The sequence below is a fragment of the Haliotis rubra genome, unplaced genomic scaffold (genome assembly GCF_003918875.1).
Source record: "Haliotis rubra isolate DU_JTF1 unplaced genomic scaffold, ASM391887v1 Scf399, whole genome shotgun sequence".
In the NCBI taxonomy this organism is placed as follows: domain Eukaryota; kingdom Metazoa; phylum Mollusca; class Gastropoda; order Lepetellida; family Haliotidae; genus Haliotis; species Haliotis rubra.
In genome coordinates, this window is record NW_025767078.1 from 707308 (window position 1) to 735007 (window position 27700).

The following is a 27700-nucleotide window of genomic DNA, read 5'->3' on the forward strand; positions in this document are numbered from 1 at the left end:
GATGCTCATGATATTGATGACTGGATTGTCTGGTCCAGACTCGATTATTTCCAGATGGCCGCCATATAGCTGGGATATAGCTGAGTGCGGCGTAAAACAACCAACCAACCAACCAACCAACCATCCAGTTCGTTCACCTAGCTCATCCACCCAACTGAACTCTCCCTTTTATCTTGTTATGGCATCATATATATATCCCCAAACACACCCCGTTATACCGCCAATAACGTCTCCGCAACATACATTGCTATGAGAACGACAGGACGGATAAGTCTACGCTAGGTGGTGATCCACATAATTTCATTATAGCCAGTCCACATCGTACTGGCGTGCTTCGGTGTAAGGCCACTGCCTGAAACCCTGGCATTATAACGAGGTATGATCGTTGGTCACGCCTCATCTCAAGCTTTTTTAAACTGAACACACCTGGTGGTTGAAGTCCGTGCATATTGTAAGGCTGTAGATTAGAATGGATTGTCATGTTTCACGAAACACAAAAAGATGACGGGTCATATTATCATATTACTGAGTCAGCGATATGTAGCTGTGTCTCTGTCAATGAACATCGGTGACACACCCTTCTGCGTGAAGATCCAACACATATCCTCAGTCAAAGTTGTCGTCTTTGTCTACAGGAAGGACTAATAACAACCTCTGTATCAACCTCGTAAAAGAATCTGAAAAAGATTTTAAAAATTAAACACAACACTGACCATAAATAACCTTACAAAAAAATCCACAATATTTGGTGGAGTCATATCTAATGACTTAAGCTTTCGCTCGTCACGTAGACTAATGCTTAGTCCCTGAATATATACATATATATATATATATATATAATATTGATAGTAACAAATACACCCATTTAAACTGAAAAGGTACTTCAGTGAGTTGGAAGGTTGAGAGGAACCTGAGGAAATCTAGACTTGCATCATTTAGGGCTTTAGCATTGCAGGGAGAGCTAGGCAGTAGGGGAAATAATGTGGTTCAGGGACTGTGAGTGAGTTTAGTTTTACGCCACACTCAGCAATATTCCAGCTATATGGCGGCGGTCTGGAAATATTCGAGTCTGGACCAAACAATCCAGTAATCAACAGCTTGATCATCGATCTGCGCATTTGGAATACGATGACATGTGTCAACCAAGCCAGCAAGCCCGACCACCCGATCCCGTTAGTCGCCTCTTACGAGAAGGATAGGCTGCTAAAGACCAGTTCTGGACCGGATCTTCACGGGCTTAGCATCATACCTTGAGCTTCAAAAACTCAGGTTTGGTGATATTGCTGGAATATTGCTAAAATCGGCGTTAACCCAACTCACTCACTCACTCACAGCAGTGAGTTTATTGTGGAGTTATTTTACCCTTGAATTCCCTCAGCGACCAACTGTAACACAGTGACAGAGTCATGACCCACAAATAGTACGAACTATTAAAAACATCTGCAACGCTCTAATGAATTTAAACACAATTAATACGACTTTTAATATAAATTGATGAAATAATTTCAAAACATTTGTGACATTTAAATGACGTTTTCAATTCTCAATTGAATCGAAGATGGCGGACAAACAGAAGGTGAGGTGAAATTGGGGTTAACGTCGTGCTTGAGAATATTTCGCTCATATGACGACGAGCATGCGTGAGCATGTGTATGTGCGGCTGCTTGTACTAGCCCAGACTGAAGCTGGTTTTATAGTGCTAGCCCACTGAGATACCATGCCGCAGTGAAGCATGAATACCCCACTCAGACACATTATACTGACTCCGAGCCGACCAGTCCTTGATGTACCCATTAATGCCGAGCGCCAGGCAGGGACCAACAAGTACCATATTTTAACGTCTTTTGGTACGACGCGGTCGGGGATCGAACCCGCGACCTTCCGCTCTTCGGGCGGACGCTCTAACCACTACACCACGGAGGCGGTCCGGACCACAGGGGCATGTCACGCATAGAAACAGAGTTAGAAAGACATATAGGTATATAGACCCTACCCTAGTACTATATTATATAGTACTAGGGTAGGCTCTATATATAGTACTAGGGTAGGCTCTATATACCTATATGTCTTTCTAACGCTGTTTCTAAGCGTGACACGCCCCTGTGGTCCGGACAAACAGAAGCATCGCGATTCAACTATGGATATAGTGAACTATTCATATAAGGAATTGCTTTCGTGGTCTTTTGGATTTCGTTATTTCAGAGGTCTACAGTACCAGTTCCAGTAAAACCTTACCTAATTTGTGCTTGACTGACGTGGGTTTGGACCAGACAGTTCCGACTACATACACCGGAACTCCTAACAGCATCAACAGAAGAGCGACTCCGCTTTCATGGGGCTTCTGGTATATCGTTAATATGAAAATGAGCAGACTGACTATGAAGAGAAAACTAGGTACGACCACCGGTAGCTGAAACAGGAGAAAACACCAGTCAGTGGGAGAGTACTCTTTAATTCCATGTACCACAGAACGGAAATATATCCCGTTATTTGATATTTAAATTTTAAGAAAGTTGGCAGTTATTCGCAATTTGAGTTGTGATGTCTCTCTTGTTAATTTCTGGAGCTAATTTGTTTTCGCTCATATCTCAAATTTTTGTGTGACTGTTTAATAGTGAGTGAGTATGTTTTTACGCCGCTTTAAGCAATATTCCAGCAACATCACGGCGGGGGGACACCAGAAATAGGCTTTACACATTGTGCCCATGTGGGGAATCGAACCCGGGCCTTCGGTGTGACGAGCGAACGCTTTAACCATTAGGCTCCGCCCCTGATTGTTTAGTAACCGAGGCAATATTGTTGTTACCCATGTTGAGGAAAGGCTATGTACTTATTGCCAAGCAAATGGAGAATTTGCTTTAAAAGCATGAATTATGAATTTTAATTTATAACATGAATTATGAATGTCCACCCCAACACCCCCTCTCAAAAAAATGAATATATTATGGCATGGGTATATATATATATATGTACCTATTTACAGGGATACAAAACACACACACACACAGACCCGTGAAGGTCCGGGTTAGAATATTGATCCTCAGTAACCCATGCTTGTCGTAAGAGGCGACTAACGGGATCGGGTGGTCAGGCTGCTGACTTGGTTGACACATGTCATCGGTTCCCCATTGCGCAGATCGATGTTCATGCTGTTGATTACTGGATTGTCTGGCCCAGACTCGAATTTTTCCAGACCGCCGCCATATAGCTGGAATATTGCTGGGTGCGGCGTAAAACTAAACTCACTCACTCACTTAAACACACACACACACATATATATATATATATATATATATATACCCTGTACATATGTATGTGTGCCTTTATAGTGAAATTCAACTCTTTGGCTCTTTCTGTCTATAACATTGTCCCGCCATATAGCTGGAATATTGCTGAGTGCGGCGTAAAACTAAACTCACTCACTCACTATAACATTGTCGTCTACATCGGAAGGATCTGGATCTTAAATAAACGAGGCACATACACCAAATGACAATGATGACGTTAATACCTTTATAGGGCGGGGCAAGTCTGGCTCCTTCCATCTGAGGTAAACCTGACCAGCCAGAACTGCACACAACACCGTCGCAAAGCTAAATCCCATCATCTCGATGAGGTAGAATATTTCCTCAAAACACTGCATAATGAGAGTCAGGATGAGCTGGAAGGGAAACCAAATAATGAAAGAACGAGATAAAAGAAACATCCTCTCATGGGGAGAAACTTTAGACAGGTGCTGGAAAAAAATAATTCACCGTCCATCATGCAAACAAAATCAATTCGTCATTGAAAAATAATATGTTACTTAAAAGTGGTAAATGATATGAAAAAGGTTCGCAACACATTTGGGCGGTGGGTAAAGCGTTAACTCGTCACGCCGTCACATGGGTTCAATGTGTGAAACCCATTTCTAGTGTCCCCCGCCGTGATATTGCTGGAGTATTGGTGAAAGAAGTATAAAAGCTAACTCAGTCACTTACAATACACTTATTTACTTCTGTTCATGTATTCGCTTTGATTAAACCCCGTTCATGCGATCATAAATGTGGAGTTGACTTTTACGATTACTGAGTGTGGTTCCAAGCGTTTTGGGACGGTTATTTCATAACAGTGTCCTTGACCATAACGCCAGTTACGCCAAGAAAGGTCGACAGACATTGCTTGATACTATGTATTGTACGTAATGTCCATACAGTCGTTACGATTAAGACCGTAAATTGGACTTAACGTTACGACGTAACAAAAACGTGAAGATCCGATACAGAATCAGTCCTCACTTATCGAAAGAGGAGACTATTCGGATCGGGTGGTCAGACTCGCTGGTTTGGCTCATCTATGTCGTCTCTAAATTGCATATATAGATCGATGTTCTAGGTAAATCACTGGATTGTCAGGCTTGGTTATTTACAAACCAACTGCACATTGCTGAAACACTGGTACAGTTCTCTACACTGTTATTTCACAGAACCCTTACATTGCCTCCAAGGACTCTTTAAATTGATAATTGGGGTCCCCGGGACATGCAATGGTGACATATTGTAGTACAGCAGAAGACTCCAAACATTTTCACACATGTTAAATTTTTATACTCCTATGAGTGGCGTGACAACATTATATCCAATTAGATATAGCAACCGTTGGGATATATTATTTCGGATTATTGATAAGGAACTGGAGAAATAGTTTTGGCACGGGATCTGTACAATGTCGATCCACAAACTACAAACTGGACAAACTACTGGGATAATTCTTACCATTCCTAATCATTTGCAGTGAAGGCACCAAACATCAGTTTCTAAAGAGGCAACAGAAGCCTTTCACAAGTGTAGGCCACGTTGGAGACATGTCCGTCCCATACACATCATTTCCCATACATCTGCGGCTGAGGTCTTGACCCGAAATTTAAACTTGGATTTGGGCGAAACATGTCAAAGCTTTTGACTTGTCCATTTTGACGTTGTGTGGGATGCTAGTATATGACTGTAGTTTGCCGTCCCGTCATGGAGTGTTATGACAAACCAGGCAGACATGAAACAAACGCTTCAACAAACTTCATCCACATTTCGGACGCAACACAAGCTTAGCGCTTGTAGCCATCAGCAGGGAGAATAGATTATCCCTGCCATCAGGCAGCGGCCAAAATCAATGGCACAATTGTGTATCCAGTCATAGGTGCGCATGCGTCAGGGGTTATTATCACACAGTTCACCGTCACAACTTAAAAATATATTACCGTTTAAATGATGAAAACAAGTCTATCTGAAAGCAACGAAATGTTATACTCACAATAACTATTAAGGATGGCGCCGGTGTTAGATGGTTCACTGTGATCATTGATATTAAACTTGGCAAGTGATTGTTTTTAGCACCAGCGAAAAACAACCTAAAACAGAAACAAAAGTGTGTCTCTTTAAGGCTGGACAGTCCTGGAGCCAAGATGTAAAGCTCGGCACAAGTATGGTAGTTAAGGCCAGATGTCGTGAGAGGGAGTGAGTTGAAGTGAGTGGGTTCGAGTTTGTCTGAGAGCAGGGTTCAATTTGTCGGAGAGAGGGGATGATGTTGAGTTTTGTTTGTTTGTTTAACGATTCACTCAGCAATATTCAAGCTAGTAGGCGGCGGTCTGTAATTAATCTGGACCAGACAAACCAGTGATCAACAGCATGAGCATCGATCCACGCAGCTGGGATACGACGACATGTGTTAACCAAGTCACATGATCCCGTTAGTCGCCTCTTATGACAAGCATGGGTTGCTGAAGATCAATTCTAACCTGGATCCTCACGGGTGATTGATTGGTGGAAAGCTGGGCTGCTTAGTGGGCAGTCGGGTTGTTTATTGGTGAGTGTCGGGGTTCAGACTGTGGCTTAGGATGGTTGAGTTTGACGGAGAGTGGGGTTGAGTGTGACGTAGAATGGGGTTGAAATTCTGAGTTGAGATTGCTAATGAGATGAGGTGAGCGTGACGGAAAGTGGGGTTGAAGTTGACAAGTTGTCGATGTCGTTGGGAGTGAGGTAGACTAAGGCTTAGTCTCTGAATATATATAAATTTGATAGTAACAAACAAGCCCATTTATATTGAAAAGGAGCCCTAGGGAGACCAGAGATTCAGAACCTGCGGAAATCTAGACTTGCTTTATTTAGGGCTTTAGCACTGCAAAGAGGGCTTCTCAGTATGGAAATTAATGTGGTTCAGGGACTGTGAGACAGACTAGGGAGTGAGGTTGCTTGGTTGTGGTGGGAAGCGGGGTTTTAGATTGTCGCAGTGGGGATGCGTTTGGCGGAGACTTGGTTTAAATTTAGCTGAGATCAAACTTCTGTTTGGCAGAGAGTAGGCTGAGACTGCATGAGAGGGGCTTTGCGTTTGGTTGAGAGAGGGTTTGCGTTTGGCTGAGAGAGGTTTTGCGTTTGGTTGAGAGAGGGTTTGCATTTGGTTGAGAGAGGGTTTGCGTTTGGTTGAAAGAGGGTTTGCGTTCGACGGATGGTTGGATCGAGGTTGTCCTTCCGTTACCTGGACATGGAGAGACAAGATCCGTTCATGGCTCCGATCACAGACACGGCTATCAGCACAGGCATAATCCACTGCAGGACAGGCACGGTGACGGCGGAGAACGTCTGAAAACATTCACCAAAACACAACCATGAATGCATAACGCGGTCACATACATACACGACAGGCATATAAAGTTTATCCCTGGTAAATACTGTCAGTAAACAAACTAAACGATATACCCAGTTCGGGTTAGACCGCGGTCTATTTATTATATCTATTCCATGTGCAGAGTTGTGTCCCTTTGGGACGCCAGAAACCTATGATCCTGAATTGTCCCGATTACGTTATTAGGTTTGTCAGTACTATTGTGAGTTTCTTGCAGCTGATGAAGTCTCAGAACTGCATCAGTTCGGATTTTCCGCACACATCACACTGAAACGCCGTGATATGACTGGAAAACTGGTCACGGAGTCACGCACACACTCACATGCACCCAAATAGGGTAAGTTGGTGAACGTTGTACCGTACACATGAAGAGTAAAATTCAACATTTGATTGCACGTTGAACATCTACTTCATTTTCCACTTTTGTTCACAATAGTACCTAAAAACAAAAAGAAGAAAATGAAGAAAGAGAAATCGGGTTCGACCCCAATATTCTATTGTTCCCTCCCTCAGCCACTGGTAGGGGCATTTGGGTAGCCAAGTGGTTAAAGCGTTCGCTCGTCACGCCAAAGACCCTGGTTCGATTAACCACATTGGTACAATGTGTGAAGCCATTTTCGGGTGTCCCCCGCCGTGATATTGCTTGAACAATGCTTAAAGCGGCGTAAAACTAAACGAAACGTACTCACTCATTCATCCACTGGTTTGCCTGTCCCCATACCCGATTATGTACAAGCAGCCGTGATATAGCTGGACAACAGCGTGAAAGAACATACTTACGACAGCGACAGCAGTAGAGTCGAGTATCTCCGCCGGTGACAATACAGCGAAGTATGCAATGTTGGCGGTGATGTAGACGCTGGTGACAATCGCCATGGAGATGACAATAGCTCGCGGAACATTGCTGCAAATAATTAACAAATTTATGTCTGATTTCTCATTTGTGAAAATAGTGGTAGTGGCTTGGTGCAAGGACTTCGAAAACCTTTAGCAATTCATTAGAATTATTCTTTCCAGCTACACCTGGTAACGTCAAAACTGTGTGGCTTCAAGTATGACTGACTGACTGAGTTTGGTTTTACGCCACTTTTAGCAATATTCCAGCAACATCATGGCGGGGACACCAGAAATGGGCTTCACACATTGTACCCATGTGGGGATTCGAACCCCGGTTTTCGGCGTGACGAGCCAACGCTTTAACCACTAGGCTACCCCACCGCCCCTTCAAGTATGACGTTATTTCAAAGATTGGTTAGCATATACAATGTATTAAAGCCGTTGCTTTCATCTGTCTGTTGTTAATCTGCCATGCGGCGATCAGTCTAAGTAAACTTAGCCTTAATATTATTCGTTACACTGCTATACTGAGTCTAACAAACCCTAGTAGAAGGTCGTGTCAGCTAACCTTTGAGCGACCTATGACCGTCCAAGCAAACGAGAACGGATTTAACCCATCAGACAACGACTACTTGTTAGGGCTCGGCGGGACTTACAAAACGTTTTTTGGGATTTACTCTTCCCTGGTCGCTGGCACTGATCTCTCAATAAACGAAAATTCGCATAAAACACAGGTATATTTGGCCTGTAGTGTTGACTGCATGGTTACTATAAGCTTCTGTTTCCGCAAGATGACATCCTTGAATATTGACCAAAACGCTATTTTCAGCGACTGTTTACTCATTGCGTCCTCCATGTGTATCACTCGGAAGCGATCGTGCTGAAAATAGCATTCGGAATCGTTCGAGTTTTTAGGTAAAGGTTAAAATGGTATGTGCGAATGTTAACTTTCGCGATTTTGGTCAGCTGTGTTCTGATTGGTCAGTCCAAGAGGTTATCTCGCGACCTTCTACTAGGGCGTGTTAGACTCAGTATAGCCGTGTAACGAATAATACTGAGCCTAAGTTTACTCAGACTGTTGCGCGACAGAACCAATGACAGATTATCTATGTCTATATATAGGAACATATAGCTTCTTTTATGTGACCACGTAACCTGCTAATCATATCACAAAAATCGATTAGATTTACAACAGACGTCTTTGTCACTGCCAATTATCTCTAAAATAGTTTTGAGGTAAACCCTATCCCCGGGATTTATGCATGGGTTTATGTGATGCTGGAAGTCGTCACTTCTTTCCAAAACCTTCATCTCACAATAATAATGGAGGTAATTTTAGGAGACGGGAGTGTCCTATTCCAGATTAAAAGATGCTAAAATAGAATAACTACAGACATATGAAGAATCCAATATTCTTAAAGATATTATAAGAAGAATGTGATTACAATGTATTAATGTCAGATCGAACTTTATTACCTTGAACTATTGTTATAGTCGATGCGTATAATATTAGCACTCGAATCCAATGTACTTTCATCAGTTTAAGGAAACGAAGGTTTATCATACATCCAGAAATCACGTGGCACACCTACCGATGAGGATCTATCACTTCGTCGCACAGGAAGTTCAAGTAGTTCCTGAAATATAAATCAAATGTAGGTTGTAGGAATATCAATGAGTGAGTGAGTTCGGGTTTAAGCTGCCTTTAGCAATATTACCGCAATATCACGACGGGGGACACCAGAAATGCGCTTCACGCCTTGTACCCATGCGGGAAATCGAACCCGTAAATTCGGCGCCACAAGCGAACGCTTTAACCATTAGGCTACCCTACCGCCCATAATTATATCAAACCAGGTTATAGTGCTGAATAGTGCAACTGCACCGTGACGGTATCAAAAGGCAGGTACACTCGACTGGGGTATGTCAATTCTTCAAATGAAATATAAAAGTATGAATATAATTCATGATTACATTTATGCTAACTTGGTATTATGTAAATATAAGTACGTATGTTGCATTACGCATACGGGTATCTATTATATTGTATCTGTAAGTATCTAGTATTATGTCCATAAGTATCTAGTATTATATCTATACGTATCTAGTATTATATCAATTAGAATGTAGTATTTTGTAAATATATTTCTAGTATTATGTGAATACTTATCGAGCATTATGCAAATACTTATATAGTTCTTTGAGTGTTACTTATACGGTGTTATGTAACTATGTATCTAGTATTATGTAAATACTCATCTAGTATTATGTAAATACTTGTCTAGTGTTATATACTCATCTAGTATTATGTAAATACTTTTCTAGTGTTATATAAATACTCATCTAGTATTATGTAAATACTTGTCTAGTGTTATATAAATACTCATCTAGTATTATGTAAATACTTTTCTAGTGTTATATAAATACTCATCTAGTATTATGTAAATACGTACCAGCCCCCGAAGGCCCAGAATCCGGAGTAGAAGCCGACAGCAATGGCCCCGGCGCTATAATCGCTGTCCTCAAACGAGTTCTCAAACTGTTCGGTCTCACCTAAAAACAAGCAGCATTGGAAAACAGATAAGTTGTCGCTTGCCAGGGAGTGAGTGAGTGAGTGAGTATGGTTTTACGCCGCTCTTTAGCAATTTCCCAGCAACATCACGGCGGGGGACACCAGAAATGGGCTTCACACATTGTACCCATGTGGGGAATCGAACCCGGGTCTTCGGCGTGACGAGCGAACGCTTTAACCACTAGGCTACCCCACCGCCCCCGCTTGCCAAGGACGATAGGACATAACATTTCTAAAATGTTAATTTCCCCTACAGCATTGAAAGTATAGTGAGTGAGTGAGTGAGTGAGTGAACTGGGATTCGACCTCAGGAGTGTACCAGTTCTGTTTAATGTGGGAGGAAATCCCGAAGTGATGGAAGTCTCAAGTTACAGATACCATATGCCATTTTAATGGTCAACAAAATGTTTGTGCTTCCGGGTATCCATAAACGTTGTTAAACGTCACGACACTTTTCAGGGCACATTGGAACCATGTTGGGAATCGAACTGGGGACATCGATATGATGAACTAAATCTACATCATCAACCATCAGTTCAAAGCGATCCACTTTTCTCTGCGTTTGAAAGTAAACGGGTTCATTGAAGATTCAGTATATATATTCTCCATCTATACTCACCCTTGCCAAGCCAAATGAATCCGATGATAATGATGATGAGGAGAGCGATGAGTTTGCTGCCGGTGATGACAGCCTGTACTTTGGTGGCCCATTTCACGTTCATGCAATTCAACGCGATCAACAGGACTGAAAAGACAATGTATAAGTAAGTACGATTTATATGCCGCCTTTAGCAATATTCCAGCATTATCTCCGCAGGATACCAGTATTGGACTTCACAGATTGTACCCATAAGGAGAATCGAACCCGGGTCTTCGGCGTGACGAACGGATGCTTTAACCATCAGGCTACCCCACCGCCCCACGTTTGAGATGAACAAAAAGGTAGTACGTGTGGTCAAACGCCGCTTTATACAGTAATGTAGTCACATAATGATGAGTCTACTCTAGCGTTAGAACAGGTGAGGTGAGGTGGAATTGGGTTAAACGTCGTGCTTGAGAATATTTCGCTCACATGACGACGTGCATGCGTGTGTATGTGTATGTGCGGCTGCCTGTACTAGCCCAGACTTAAGCTGGTTTTATAGTGCTAGCCCAGACTTAAGCTGGTTTTATAGTGCTAGCCCACTGAGATACCATGCCGCAGTGAAGCATAAATACCCCACTCAGACACATTATACTGACTCCGAGCCGACCAGTCCTTGTTGTACCCATTAATGCCGAGCGCCAGGCAGGGACCAACAAGTACCATATTTTAACGTGTTTTGGTATGACGCGGTCGGGGATCGAACTCGCGACCTTCCGCTCTCCGGGCGGACGCTCTAACCACTACACCACGGAGGCGGTCCGTTAGAACCGTATAGAAGGTAGGTGTTTATCACTGTAATGACACTGATGAGAACGTGACCTCGAGAACGACCCTTCTGTTAATCCTTCTGTTACCCAAATGCACCGCTGTAAACATATACATTTAGAATATTGTCAGACATAGCTACATGTATATCTATTGTTCTGTGTTCACTCCTCACAGCGTTACCTCTCGTGGTGCTCGCTGTGTGCTGTCAAAGCTCCAAACTGTGCTCAACGGCCTGCAACCGTGTATGGAGTTAAACTCGTAATTGACGGACATCTATGCTTGCAAACAGGCAGCACATTTCCATCTCAACTGTTTTGACTGTTTGTCAAATTGATTTTCTATTTCATTTCACGATGATAACGAAGGTGCTAATCAATCTGATGGAACTATTCCGTGAACGGGACGTAGCCTTTACTGTAACGTCTGCCACACTGATATGGTGGTCTGTATATACCGTATTTCTTCTAATAAGCGCCCCCGACGCTCAACAGACCCAGCAACTTATTAGAGGCCCGGCGCTTATTAGAGATCCGGCGCTTATTAAAATACCCTGTATTTTTAAAAGCGGGGGTGAATATTTTTAGACCAAGGGAGAATACATTTGCGAAAAACTGCAAAGGTCTATACCCGGCGCTTATTAGAGACCCGGCGCTTATTTCTGAAAGCACTGCTTTACCCCCGGCGGTTATTAGAGGCTCGGCGCTTAATAGAGGAAATACGGTACTTGACTTCTGATATAAGCAACCGGATTGTACTGAGCGGTATATATTTATATTATGTAACCGAGATTTTATATAACCGACAGGATACATGTGATTAGAGAGGCTGACGAGCTTGTTATCAAGGATGGGGTGAAGATAAAGGTTGAATGGATATGCACACAATGTAGGTCAAGGTCATTACCAAATAACCTATGACCTACATAGATCAGAGGTTTTCCTTCGTCAACATCCGAGACACGTATCGCACATCTTGGACATTTTAACCCATGCGTAAAATAGGAAGAGGAGTGAGTGTGATTTTCCGCCGCTTTAGCAATATTCCAGCAATATCACGGTGGGGGGACACCAGAAATGGGCTTCACACATTGTACCCATGTGGGGAATCAAACCCGGGTCATAGGCGTGACGAGCGAACGACTTAACCACTAGGCTACCCCACCGCCTCTAGCAATCCTAACAGTATCACAAGTGGGGTATGAGAATGGGCTTCATGTATTGTACCCATGGGGGAATCTTTCCGATCGTTCAGGGTGACGAGGGAACGCATTAACTGCTAGATTGTTCCCGTCCACCCCGTCGCCCCGCGCCCCTGAAACATGCATGTATTCAAGACACGCAGCATTAAGGCGCCATGTTGAACAGCGAGCATACGTCAGTACATTAACCATTAGCATGTTGTATCAGTCGGATCATCCATGTATGTGCTTCCTACCTACCTACCTACCTTTGACATGATCACATTATCTACTTTCGAGATAGGTCAATGCGCGCGATGTTGCGTCACGCAAACTTCCTGATCACGTGTCGATCACGTGGTAACTTCTTCCAACAGCATTAACATCACCCGACACACATCAGCGACGGGTGTTTGACACACAGGTCATGGCAATAACTTCAGATGTCATCTGTCCTGGCCACTGATTCAAGTTAAAAATGCGACACATCCATTTCCATAATCATAATCATAAATATCATAATATCAGCCCGCATATCGACCTACACGTCAAGCATCGTGAACTTTGGGAATTAAGGCCAGGTGTAACACAGTATTTGGATCCCCGTAGTATTTGGCATCGGACCCACAACACTACGGGTCTGGGTCCGATCCACAAAACGTTCGGAGCGCTACGACATTCGTAAGCCTATGATAAACTATAGAGTTACGACAGGTCGTAACGTTACGAACTTTTTTGGGGATCGGGACCAAGGGTGCAACGGGCGGTGTATGCGTAGATTCGCGCTGTTCACACTTACAAACTCGCTCTGTTGGATAACGGACCTATGTCAAGGATACTTCTGCAACTCAGTAAAATTACTATCCGTTGGGGTGTCTACCTGCTGTGAGGTGGATTCATTATTTATTCAAGGGTAATCATATTCCGTTTTTACGCAGCATCAGCGTGGTTACGTTTTTGTGAAACCATTTATTATGTCCTTCAAAACTCTTCGTAACTATACGATATTTTTAAATGTCTGGGTCAAAGTCTGCTTTACAGATAAAGCTATACATATCGCACTTGACGTATCATTACACAAGACTGTACCATATGCTGGACACAGTCATGAACTGATGCACTCGTATATCTATTGAAACCTTGTTTGAACGGGTCTTAAATTTAGGGCGATATTGTTTTGGATAATAATGAACTGAAGTATAGCTGACCTGCACAGACGTCGTATGGAATAAACTGACGTTCTCAAGAAAGTACACACCTAGTGCTTTAGGGTTATTTAACCAAAACGTTGGTTATTTGTTTTAATAAAAAACTTATGGTGTATCTCGAAATTGTGTCTTTTCAGAGATATTTGGGTTTTGTGTTAACACCTTTACCTATTTGGACTAAAGCAGTAGCTACACTTGGTGCACAGACTAAAAAGGCTATTATGACTTTGAACAAAGATTAAAAGAAAGTTTAAAATATACCATGTCAAGATTTATTTCAGATATTTGATGCTATGACTGTTCCAATTGTGTGTTATGGTGCAAAAGTATAGGGGACCTCATATTGTAAAATCATGAAGATGTTTTGCATAAAATATGTAAATGGTTTCTGAGAATGTGTAAAACAACAAATGATCCTATGGTTTGGGGAGAATGTGGCAGAACCCCTCTCCAACTGGCATTTATATTTCATAATGTGTATGGTTTCTCATTACATAAAAATCTGTAGCTATATCTCGGGTTGGAGTGAGGAATGGGGGTACATTCAGTTTTAGATATATCATAGTCATGTGATTCTCCATTTCCAGTAGACAACACGCAAATTGTCCGATGTGTAATCAACTTCTCGGTAGCATCACGCAGATGGTGCCATACCATGATTATTGTTATACTTTTTAATGTGGATGTTATATTCAAATGATACAAGCCAAATGAATAAAACTAATAAATATATTCTTCTTTACTATTATTCCAGTTTTGAAAGCACATTGTTAAAAACACATGGTTTAATTAATCAGTTATTTGTTCCAAATTTATTAGATCTATTTAATATTAAATATATAATGTGGTAACAACCATTTTCTAGTTACTAGCGTAAAGTTTAGTTCAAACATACAACAGGAGAATATGGGACCAAATCATCGAATTATACGTCATCAAATTTGCTAAATCAAAGATGCTAACTACAATCAATCAATGTGGTCGTTCAGATCCATGTTTAATGTGTACGATTTCGTGACAACAGCGACCTGACATGAAATATCACCTCACATGTCGGTGTTGAAAATGGTGTGTGAAAATGGCCGTTGTTCTTGACGTATACTTTGCCATAGTATCGATGAAAATGCTATGGAAAAATTCTAACCATCCCTTCTCGAATTGTTCTGTAGTAAATATATGGCGTGTCGCCCAGCAGTGATGGTCGCCATTCGGAAGTGATTGCCGGGGTCAGTCGCGAAGCGTTAGCGCAGCAGGCCCCGGGAACCAGGCTGGGCAGGACATCGAGCTAAACTATATTCGTGACTTCTATCAATCTATTCCACGTCGGTTAGCTAAAGTTCTGGCCATGAAGGGACATCTTACAAAGTATTAAGGTATGTAGATATCTTTGTCATTGATAGTTGACGCCATATAAAATCGAGTCGAACGGCTGCCATTTTGAATCGTACAGATGTAACTGGCACGGCACTGTATAGTCCAACAATATCACGGCGGGGCACTCCAGAATTGGGCTTCACATATTGTTGTACCCATGTGGGGAATTGAACCCGGGTTTTCGGTGTGATGAGTGAACTCTTTAACCACTAGGCTATCCTACCTCCCCAACATGTGATCAAAGGAAACAAAGCAAATATAACATTCTATACAGGGAGTGAGTGAGTGAGTGAGTGAGTGAGTTGGGTTTAGCGCCGCTTTCGTTCATATGGTCGATATTTTAGTGCCAACACAATGTGGAAGGAAAGACCGAAATGGTGCTGTGTTCGATGCTTACTTTGGTGACATCCATGACCAGGTGCTGATCAAGTCGGGAACATTATCAGGGCAAAGTCGGGTATAATCCCGTCACTCTACCAAGCCAAATGTCAACGCAAGCATTCTGACCTCAAATACCCAAAGAATTCTACCCATAAGTATATTTTGGTGTTTCACTGTGTGTTATGGTCCACAGGAATATTGTGTAGACATTCATGTTTAAGCTGCAGTCGCATGTCTGTTAGACAATAATCCAATTGTACAACTTGATTGTTTTCTATCGTTGTTTTCTGATCCATTTAGGCATTTCAGGGGATCAAGCATCAAATAGGCGTGTCATACAGGTTACACACCACCAAATCGGAATACGTAATTTAACAAACACTTTTCGTAGGGAGCCTTCAGTGCAGACTGAATCATCTGACAGCTGTGATTGGATGATTTGGTGTAAGATGTTTGTGTTCTTTAAATATACATTCATCCAGTAATTAAAACTGACTATGTTTCAAATAATGCTGTCATTTATACATGATGAGTGAGTGAGTGAGTTTGATTTTACGCCGCTTTTAGCAATATTCCAGCAATATCACGGCGGGGGACACCAGAAATGGGCTTCACACATTTTGTCCATGTGGGGAATCGAACACGGGTCTTCAGCGTGACGAGCGAACGCTTTAACCACTAGGCTACCCCACCACCCCCTTTTACATGATGACTTATACTGAATGTGACCACAGTTATTTTCAAGGGGTTGCCGTTTCGTGAGGAACTGGGGTTGGCTATTCAGCTGCTGGTACTCGGAAAATTGGTTAGCTGAGGTGGTCATATTTTTTAATTGCTTCTGTAAGGCCAGATTATGCAGTCATGTACAGGTAATAGCTCTTGATAGCTTAGGTAAGTTTTTAAAAAATATAACGTTACTATAGAAGTCAGTGGGAAAATATTTGTTTTTCTGTAACCTGTCTTTTTTTGGTCTTTTTGTAAATGTTTTTTTTATATTCAGCCTTGGTAATAACAGTTTTACATAAACCATACAAGTCCACGTGGACAGGGGTTACTGGTTTATAGCCTTAAACTTTTACCAATTATATTTTCTATTGTAAATCTATCATGAGTGCTTCAACATACACAAACTTTACCTATATATAATTCCAGAGCATATTACAAATCTATAATGAAAAGCTTCATAGAAACTTTGATATTGGTATAGTGAGACTTTTATATAGAGTATTTTAAATCCAAATTTAAAAACTCAAATATTTACCAATTATGATTTTATTGTAAATCTAACATGTAACCTATCTTGATACCTACTGTTGACTGTCGCTGCAACGAGCCATGTCGAAGAAAACGGAGGGTCACAGTGTGGAAATACCGGGCGGAGAAGGTAAGTAGCGACGGTGAGACCAGCGACGGCTTGGGACATGGGAACACTGATGATTAGGTACACCCAGAGACACAAAAATGCCGGAAGATCCCCTAGTGAACGTTTAAGGTACATATATTCCCCTCCACTTTCAGGCATAGAAGCGCCAAGTTCTGCATAGCACAGGGCACATAGTGTCGAGTAAACTCCGCACAGCGCCCAAGTGACACAAGACATCCCGACGGAGCCCACATTGGAGAGAATCCCCACTGGGGAAATAAAGATCCCCGCTCCGATAATTCCACCAACAATTATGGAAACACCATGGAAAAGGTTGATCTGCCTTTTCAGCTGGACTTTCTTGTGTTGTTTCACGTCTTGGCGGGCATGTCCCCCATACCTGTTTGGTCTGGCGGCCATATTGGATAATATGAGGTACAATGAGATTACCATATCAACCCGAGGACCGAAGGCCACGAGGGCTGATATGGTAGTCTCGGGCTGATATGACGGGCGAAAGGAAACTGTCATATCATAACCTTTTTGTCAAATATCATGTCAAGGGACGTATCTCTAAAATAAAATAGGCTCCGTCCCTAACTTTTCGGGTGTTTGCGTTTATTCATTCCGTATCAGTTTAGTAGCCGGAAATACGGTTGAATTGGCTTATATGCATTTTCGGCCCGGGTGGTCAATATGGACATATGCCGACAGTCAGTATTGTATGTGCAAATTGGTCCATATTATTCATAGGTATATGATAATACCTTTCATCACTTAATACAGTGGTATTTTCCCTGATATGGACTTTTTTTGCCACCCCGATATGGGCAGGATCAGCATGGTCATATCTGAGATGCAATTAACATGAAGCTTTATGTTATGCCTTACGGCATCGGTCATATATGGGTGTCTCGGGATGATATCGGGCAAGATATGAAAAAAATAATAATCTCTACGTGTCAGTCTAGTTGAAATTGCATGTATCATCCTCCGGATACGGACATTGATGTACCAAGAGACATAAGATTTGCCGTACATTGTAAAGAATTCCAGCCAGTCACACAAAACTTCCCACTCTGAAAACACGCCATCAAATAAGGAAACAGAAGTTGATCTGCTTTTCCATCTGCACATTCTGATGTTAAGTGATGTGGCTATTCTGAGCAAACTCCTACAGCTTTAACAATATCGATAGGAAACATCATACGGAACGGAGCATCCTTCCAAAATATACTCATGCCAATAATCCTTGTCACCCTTCAAAATATTGGAGAGGGGTGGGGTAGGGGATGACAAGCTATTTATTGTACAGAAGCCTTCGAAAACATTTTCACATCAGTGCTCAAGTATGACTGAGGAAGTGTCAGCTTATCGGATAAGATGCAAGTTAGTGCATCCCCGATAACTGAGAAAGATAAACATTGCATAACCAGAGCAAATGTGTCGAAGACCGTAACATAACATAATGAAAATAGACTGTGAACACACGCGTTATCGCAATCTCGTGATATTTTGTCTGCTGTCTATAGATACGAACATTGTGTGGGTATGTCTGGTCTATACAGTAGAGGCAAGAATTTAGTAGAGACAAAGCAGAACTATTGTCCTGGGTATCAGTTTGTCTGACTGGAATAAACATTAAGATGGTAGGATTTAGTCCGAGAAATCAAATAATAAATGTTAGGAAGATATATTACATCATAGCTACAGACGCTGTCTCTACACACGAGAATCATACTTCGATACACTCACCGATTTGTAGGTGAGGCGAATGAAGGACAGACACCGGAATGCATTATGGGAATGTAGACACGGGCATTCTACCCTGCTAATAGAGGTCTCTGCCAAACTGCTGCCAAGCTTTTTTCGAACAGTTTAACGGTTACTGGGAAATGGATCGCAAGGTTCCACCAAGGACTGCGTGACATGGAGGCAAGTGACATAATCTCTGCATGACCATTTTGTCCCACTAACGTTGTTTTTAAGAAGATTTTTGCACGGTACTACACCCGATAATGGTTACTTTTGTATTGGATGGACCTCGCCGGTACAATTGCGTTGTGTGTTGAAGCCTTGCCGTTCATGCTTACACTATGCCAGTGTGTGACATCAGTATTTGTGTTGACAGTTCTGTTCTTCCGTTCCACTTCCATATCTCCAGGAACTTCTACAATATCTCCCGTATTAACCTTCGAGGGAACCATGGTGCTTCACCATTAGTCAGAATCGTTATGAATCTTGGAGTACAGGTGATTCTGAATGCTTCTTGTAGAACCCTAGCAATGCTCATCTATGTGCCACCCTGCTGGTGATGCATGGTCTGCCAATATTCTGAAGTGTTGTACTTAACCTTAAGCGAATCTGGTCCATGTGTCATATTGTTGCTGATGCCTGGTCTATGGACATTCTGGAGGCTTCAAGTAGAAAACTTGCGTAGCTCATCCATGTGTCATCTTGTTAGTGATGTGTGATCTGTGAACATTCTAAAGGCTTCAAGAAGGGCACTTGCGAATCTCGTGCATGTGTCATCTTGTCGGTAATGTATGATCTGTGAACATTCTGAAGGCTTCAAGTAGAACACTTGAGAATATCGTCAATGTTCCATCTTGTTGCTGATGCCTAGTCTTTGAACATTCTGGAGGCTTCAAGTAGAACAGTAGTGAATATCGTCCATGTGCCATCTTGCTGGTGATGCCGGGTCTATGAACTTTCTGGAGGCTTCAAGAACGACACTTGCGAATCTCATCCATGTGTCATCTTGTTAGTGATGTGTGATCTGTGAACATTCTAAAGGCTTCAAGAAGGGCACTTGCGAATCTCGTGCATGTGTCATCTTGTCGGTAATGTGTGATCTGTGAACATTCTGAAGGCTTCAAGTAGAACACTTGAGAATATCGTCAATGTTCCATCTTGTTGCTGATGCCTAGTCTTTGAACATTCTGGAGGCTTCAAGTAGAACAGTAGTGAATATCGTCCATGTGTCATCTTGTTGCTGATGCCTGGTCTATGGACATTCTGGAGGCTTCAAGTAGAAAACTAGCGAATCTCATCCACGTGTCATCTTGTTAGTGATGTGTGATCTGTGAACATTCTAAAGGCTTCAAGAAGGGCACTTGCGAATCTCGTGCATGTGTCATCTTGTCGGTAATGTGTGATCTGTGAACATTCTGAAGGCTTCAAGTAGAACACTTGAGAATATCGTCCATGTGCCATCTTGCTGGTGATGCCGGGTCTATGAACTTTCTGGAGGCTTCAAGAACGGCACTTGTCAACCTCATCCATGTGTCATCTTGTTGCTGATGCCTGGTCTATGGACATTCTGGAGGCTTCAAGTAGAAAACTTGTGAATCTCATCCAAGTGTCATCTTGTTGGTGATGTGTGATCTGTGAACTTTCTGGAGACTTCACGAAGGACACTTGCAAAACCCGTCCATGTGTCATCTTGTTGGTGATGCGTGGTCTGTGAAACATTCTGGAGGGTTGTATTTGGACTTATATTTGGTCTTATACAAATGTCATCTTGTCGGTGATCTGTGAACATTCTGCAGGCTTCAAGTAGGTCACTTGCGAATCTCGTCTGTGTGTCACCCTACTGGTGAAGCCTGGAATATGAACATTTTGGAGGCTTCAAGTTAAACACTTGCAAAACTAGTACACGTGTCATTCTACTGAGTGAGTGAGGGTATGTTGCAATAAGCACTCAGCAATATCCAAAGAATTTCACAGGTGAGGTAGTACGTCAGTGGGTTATGAGCGGGTACCTGAAACGTCGTGGTACGATTGCTACGAAAGCGTCAGCGGGATTAGTGATCTGTTCGAGCAGCAGTTTACATTGTCACGAAATTGCTAGAAAAAATCGCTGTGTAAGCACAAACAATTCAATTTCGTCATGACGATTTTCGCACTGAATCAAACTGAATTAATCGTTATGTACACAGTATGTGGGTGTGAGTTAAAATCGGCATTTTGTAAGGTATAACGCGACGACATAAAGTTTGTACGTATACACAAGTGTTTGGTACACAGACTTCTCCCATCTGACCTTGACCTACAATAAACCCAGCGCTAAACAAAATTTCTTTGTGTAGATACGTGTTTCGTTATAATGAATCTACGAAGGAACGCAGAGTTAACACGTGCTAGTTTGGTTGAGTAACTGATATATCTCAGTGAAGTCTCTTCATTCTTGTATGAATTAAAATAGAACGACCCAGTGGTTTGTTTCACCTGTGACTGCCGTTATCTTATCTAAGCAAATAACACAGGGTCTACATTCATGTAACCTACGGTGTATGAGTTTCACGTAACTTGGTTCAAAATAGAACCAAACACCGATAAGTAATCTATGCACGATGTATGTATGGTAACGTATAAACAAGCAAATATTGAGTCTTCTGTGGGTGTAGTTTGTTCGTTTGTTGATTAAAGCCACGGTCTGCAATTTTCAAGCCATATGGTGGAGGTTCGTAAATTGTCGAGTCTGAAAATCCAAGGATTGGTATAAACAACCGGGATACCATGACACGCATCGGGTCAGGGAGCCTGACCGCCTGACCGCCTGACCGCCTGATCCTCCAAGTCGGCAGGGGGTCACCATATATTCACACTGTTGTCTGATTCCTCATTGTTCTCTGTGGCCTTGGTTTGTTCTGTTGACGCAGGACAGAAGAGTGCCCGGGGTTCTCCACTCCGAGCACAGTCCATCTGACACCCTGAGATGTTTCCACATTTCCAAGTTCCAGGTGGGTCAACTAAGCAACGCTTCCTGGTAGAAGTCAAAAGAATTTACTGTCTGGGCGTGGTGTAGGGGGGCCCTGAGCTGATGATGAACCTTACCAGTTCGACTGTGCCGCTCTCACCCACTACCTGCATAAAATCTATTTCAGTCGGTATTGCAACAACAACAACAACAACAACAATAGTGTCACTACTTATAGCCACCATACACCCGTCGCCTATCTACAACCAGAGACCATATACTAGTACTAGTATATCTATTATATGGTCTCTGCTACAACGCTTAGAGAATGTATTGCTATTACATCATATGTTCCCTGGATATTCTCGAACTCTCAATAACAAGCCTGATGATAGTGGGTCCTATATCCCCAATATAGGACCCTCTGGGTGATGTTTATCATATATCCTCCCACATATCCCATGCATCATGCATACTGAACAATTGTCTGCATGAAATGGCGTTATAAGGAGGACGAGTCCAAACCAGTACACATATTCCCCAAGGGTGGACTTGCCTGTGCTCATCCTTTCGCGAATGCCTTGTATCACTTAAGATTCATAGCCACGTGCGATAAACTCCGAATCACTTTCTTATGATAATGGAAAGAGTTCTGTGCTTTAATACCGCGCCACGCCCTGACTAATATCAGCCTGGTTCCCGGGGTCTGTTGCGCCTGCGCTAACGCGCCGACTGTCAGTGTTGGAGCGTTAGCGCAGGCGCAACAGACCCCGGGAACCAGGCTGGGACTAATATTTGAATATTCTTTTGAGTGCGAAACCCTGATTCGTTTTCAACATCTAACCAATCTAATTGAAATGCGTGACACGTTGTTACTACAACATATTCCATGTGATAGCATAACAATCCCATTTGTCACTGTTGACCCACAATGCACCATTGCCCTACAGTCAAATACGAACGGTCATCGACGTGGAAAATATCTGCTCTTATAATATTATACAAGATGTCTTTTGGGGCAAATCTGTACTGACGCGTCATTTGCCAATCACATGGGGATTATTTTATTATATTCCGCAGGTATTTACTAGCCCTGCTCCAAGGCTGTACTGAAGGCTAATACCATGCATGGATAGTAATTCCATCCTTTAAAGAGGCAAGTCTAGATAAGGGGACAGGGTCCCAGTCTGTTCTTTATTTTATTTTTAGAAATTATCATTTACACTATTAATTCTATCTTTGGAGACTTGTGCAAGTCTAGTATTTACTAAATGTCCGAGATATGGCGCCGCATGCCTGGCACTCCTCATGCATATTTTCATTTAATATTTTTCTGCTGGTGCTACGTTCTTGTCATATGTTCTAAACATATTACTCATGAAAGCAACAGCCCATGCATACCGATAGAGTATGATGCTTGAGCCGCACATTTGAAAACTTGATTTGAACCCAAAAATTCCAACGTTATCAAAAAGGTATTAAGCTGAAAACAGTCGCAGGTTCATTCCCATATGGAATACACCATCACCGCAAAACCAGTTTGGTTTGTTTAACTTATCCACCATCAAAACTGGTATACGTTCTTTTGCATGGCGGGTTTACCTGAATCGTTCTCAGAACAAATAACAGTTTATATTTCGTTTTATGTCTTTACATGATTACATATGTTATAGAAACAGTTTACTGGAAAATATTCGGCAGCTGGCCTTATTGTGTGACGATCAGTTACAGATGTATTAAACAGATGTGAATGGTTCTCTTGTTTTGGAATCGTTAAGGATCATGGATTGATACTTACTGATGATTATCGCTGCGAGGAGCCTGATAGATGAAGAGGGAGGGTCGCAGTCGGGGAAGACGGGACGAAGAATGTAGGTGGCAAATATCAGACTAGCAGCGGCCACCCCCACTGGGCACAGAATGATAAGATTCACCCACAGACACAGAAACGCCGGACAATCTCCAAAAGCACGTTTAATGTACACATATTCCCCTCCCGATTCTGGAATCGAAGCACCAAGTTCTGCAAAACACAAGGCACAGAGTGTCGAGTAAACTCCACACAGCGCCCACATTACACAAGACATTCCGACAGAGCGCACATTGTAGAGGATCCCAACTGGGGACACGAAAATCCCTGCTCCGATGATAATCCCGACGATTATAGAGACACAGTGAAAGAGGTTGATCTGTTTTTTTAACTGCACTTTTTGCTGAGGTTGGGAGTCGAGGCCTTGAGCGAGGGTCCTCTTGCCTTTAGCCCCAGCTGCCATCCTTGCTGTTCAGGGATCGTCGTTCGACTGTCACGAACAGTAAAATTTTGGTCACGTTGAATATGCATGTCAGATACCAAGGTCTACATACTGCGGCCCTGACACAGTATACAAAGTAGTTAGTAGCGGTTTGTACTGTCAAAATGATTAGATTACACGGTGCTCACCCTTGAACCTGCAAGTAGGCTATTGTGTCTAAACACTGACATCACCTTACATAAGGTGCGAGGCTATCAGATCATCACCCCGTGACCCACACCTACGTCCATAGCTGAAACAGCATCCGTATCTTTGTTACGTATATCTCCACTGACGTATCATATAACCCATTTTATGCGTAGAGGGCATTAAAAAGGGTTTCAATAATTTTTTATGACTTTGATGTCACACCCGTATTATTCACACCCGTTTTACATTCAAAGACCTCTTTAAGGCAGATACTATAGCGATTGAGTTAAGTTTTACGCCGCACTCAGCAATATTCTAGCTATATGGCGGCGGTCTGCCCGATACTAGAGACAGGAATACAACAACTACAACAACAAGAACAACAGTATTTTTGTAAAACTGAAACAATAATAATGGTCATGTTTTTGCTTCATGTTTTAGGGATGCCATAGTCAGAATCCCTGAACCATGTTAATTTCCATTCCTCTCATCCCTTACTCTGGTGTTACAGCTCGAAACAGGGCAGGTTTAGATTTCTTTAGGTCTATATCATGTGAGACCTATGTTTGTTGTGAGAGATATAAGATGGATCAGGTGGTCAGGTTGGTGACTTGGTTGACATGATGTCATCGTGCCCCACTGACACCAATATTATGGATCGTTCCTCATAATATCAATCGCAGGATTGTCTGGTTCAACCTCAGTTATTTACAGACTGCCGTGATTTAGCTGGAATACTGTTGAGTGCGACGTTACTCAACATTACCCCACAAACGTTAACTCAGCGAGTCGCCTCTTACGACAAGCATTGGTTGCTGAAGACCAGTTCTAACTCTGATCTTCAGAGTTGGTGTCGGCAGTCTTGCTAGTATCTCAGATCCAGCGGAACAGTGATGGAATACTAAAACAGATCTGATCGGTTTGATCACAAAGGTGCTGATTTAGGAAACATCAAATGTAAACTTATAAATGCGGTTCGTCTCATTTTAAAGAAAAGCCGGAAATAGATTCAAGAATGTCGTCAAAACGTTATGGATTTTATGTTCAATTCCAGCAACCATCAACAGCCAATACACATGACTATAACATTTTTTTTTAAATCAGTATTTCGAAGGTTCGTCACGCCGAGAAGGTCGATTCCCCATGGGCACAATGTGTTAAGCCCATTTCTGGTGTCCCCGCCGTGATATTGCTGGAATATTGCTAAAAGCGGCGTAAAACTAAACTCAATCAGTATTTCGAGAAGGTCCTTCACCAGTCACGGTACACTAGTTCACGATTCTGGAACACTGTACCTATCTTCTAAACCAAAAGATGAACGAGGAGACTGTGAAAAATGTTGAACCAATTATTGATTTAATTACAGGTCGCTTTCCAAGTGCTTGGGCTACAACAGTCATGAGCGCAGTTTCATGACGATGTGTTCTTATCAGATGGGTACTTCCCCGAAGATTCAGATATTCTTGGAGAAAAGTAACAGTGGGGTTGCGAAACGAACGTACACATTCCCATATCGACAATATATGTTACTGACGTATAGGAACACATTACACGCTTAAAAGGTACAGTTTATTGTTTTTGTAGATTTTAAGCAACCGTTTTATTTGGTAAGTAGAAGTAAATTGATATTTTAGCATGAAATTGAATAGACATACACTGAAAAACTCTAGAGTTTAGAGAACGTAACGTAAATTCAGATGTTTATATGTCTGCAATAATGGAAACACATAATCTGAGTATTATGCTTGCTTGCTTGGTCTACAGCAAGGATGCACTCTCTGTCGTTTACATTTTCTGTATTTTAAACTATTTTGAGGAATTATATTTTCTAGGTTTAGATTTGTATTCTTATCAGAGGAAATGTACAATTAAATGTCTTTCATTAGGGTATCTTAGAGGACAGAGGCACTTTCTTTTAAGTTAGTGAATGAGTGAATTTGTAAATGAGTTTGATTTAATGCCGCTTTTTACAGTAAACAGCTTATTGTTGGAGTGGTGGAGGTCTGAGACGATAGGGGGCGGTGGGGTAGCCTATTGGTTAAAGCGTACGCCCGTCACGTCGAAGACCCAGGTTCGATTTCCCACACGAGTACAATGTGTGAAGCTCATTTCTGGTGTCCCCTGCCGTGATATTGCTGGATTATTGCTAAAAGCGGGGTACAACTAAACTCACTCACTCACTACTTGTGACTTTAGCTAGCTACCAGTAAGGCAGTACTGGAGGTCCGCTAATTGTTGGGTACAAGGAGCTATTGTCCCCTGCTGTGATATTGCTGGATTATTGCTAAAAGCGGCGTACAACTAAACTGACTCACTCACTCTGAGACGTTTGCCACGTAAGTGAAAACAACTGAGCTCGAGTATGATACTGACAAACTTATTCGCCTTGACGCCATGTTCGAGAAATAGTTTATCTGATACTATAGATAATGTTTATATTACTATACTGATACCTTCAGTCATATCCATCGTGTTACCGATAGCGTTATTAGTCAATAATGTGTCGCGCCATCAAGCTGAAGAATGTATCTTAACGGGTTTAAGGAAGCACTCCTATAATATTTTATAGCTACGTTCTCATTGATTGGACCTTGCTTTCAACTGTTGACACAATAATGAGCGAGTTCGTTTTCCGCGTTGACCTGATGTGAGAGCAGCCTGGTTCCTGGATACGGAGTATTACCATCTCCGTCCTTATTACTATAATAATACTTAATTTAATACTTTTGTATTATTCTGCAGTTGAATTTATACTAGATGGTTGGTTTGTTGTTTAACGTCGCAATCAACAATGTCTCAGCTATATAGCGGCGGCCTGTAAATAATCGAGTCTGGGCCAGACAATCCAGTGATCAACAGCATGAACATCGATATACGCAATTGGGATACGACACGTGTCAACCAAGTCAGCGAGCCTGACCTCAGATCCCGTTAGTCACCTCTTAAAACAAGCATGGGTTACTGAAGATCAATATTTAAACCCGGATCTTCACAGGTTTTATACAGTTATTGACACACTATCTTGTACTTACACTTTAATACCTTTCAAGTGATTTGAATTAATGTGTAAACTTAGCTGATCATATAATATATAATACAATGGTTAATCACATTCCTTGGACGTTTGTTGGTTTCACATGCAGTTCGTTTACGAACTGATTCCCGACTAACTTTCAGTTTGGGCGGTGGGGTAGACTAGTGGTTAAAGCGTCCGCTTGTCACGCCGAAGACTTGGGTTCGATTCCCCACATGTGAAGCCCATTTCTGGTGTCCCCCGCCGTGATATTGCTGGAATATTGCTATGATTAATATGCTACACATTCAGTTAAGACATTCATGTAGTTCTTTAAATGCCTATCTTTTTCGTGTCAATGTATCTGAAAGTATAGCTTGATTTTGTGATGCTCGGGTGGAAGATGCCAATCATTTCTTTTAAAATGCCCAAATTATGTCAGCTGCCGGTTTGATTTGATACATAGCTTTGAAACCTAGCTTAGATATGACACTATTTTATAACTATAATGAAAATATACTCTCCCTAAAAAAGAAACGCATAGGCGTTTTGTATTTTAAACAA

General features: G+C 42.0%; 1 protein-coding gene across 1 annotated transcript; it reads right to left on the reverse strand.

Moving 5' to 3' along the window:
- LOC124287023 (large neutral amino acids transporter small subunit 2-like) lies at positions 1–23971 on the reverse strand. Its single transcript, XM_046723478.1, has 10 exons — positions 23481–23971; positions 10683–10808; positions 9945–10044; positions 9084–9128; positions 7435–7558; positions 6508–6611; positions 5287–5383; positions 3512–3661; positions 2236–2410; positions 1–677 (listed from the first exon to the last, which is right to left on the reverse strand). The coding sequence occupies exons 1-10, from the start codon at positions 23953–23955 to the stop codon at positions 607–609; spliced, it is 1467 nt and encodes a 488-aa protein (XP_046579434.1). The 5' UTR covers positions 23956–23971; the 3' UTR covers positions 1–606.
- Between the last annotated feature and the right edge of the window lie 3729 nt (positions 23972–27700).

What these genes read in the sequence shown, in the direction of transcription:
- LOC124287023 (XM_046723478.1), bottom strand. Translation starts at nt 23,955, where the DNA reads ATGGCAGCTGGGGCTAAAGGCAAGAGGACCCTCGCTCAAGGCCTCGAC. An exon ending in ATTCATTTGGCTTGGCAAGG is followed by an intron (nt 10,045 to 10,682) that starts GTGAGTATAGAT and finishes GCTTGTTTTTAG; the next exon opens with GTGAGACCGAACAGTTTGAG. An exon ending in ACTCTACTGCTGTCGCTGTC is followed by an intron (nt 6,612 to 7,434) that starts GTAAGTATGTTC and finishes GAATGTTTTCAG; the next exon opens with ACGTTCTCCGCCGTCACCGT.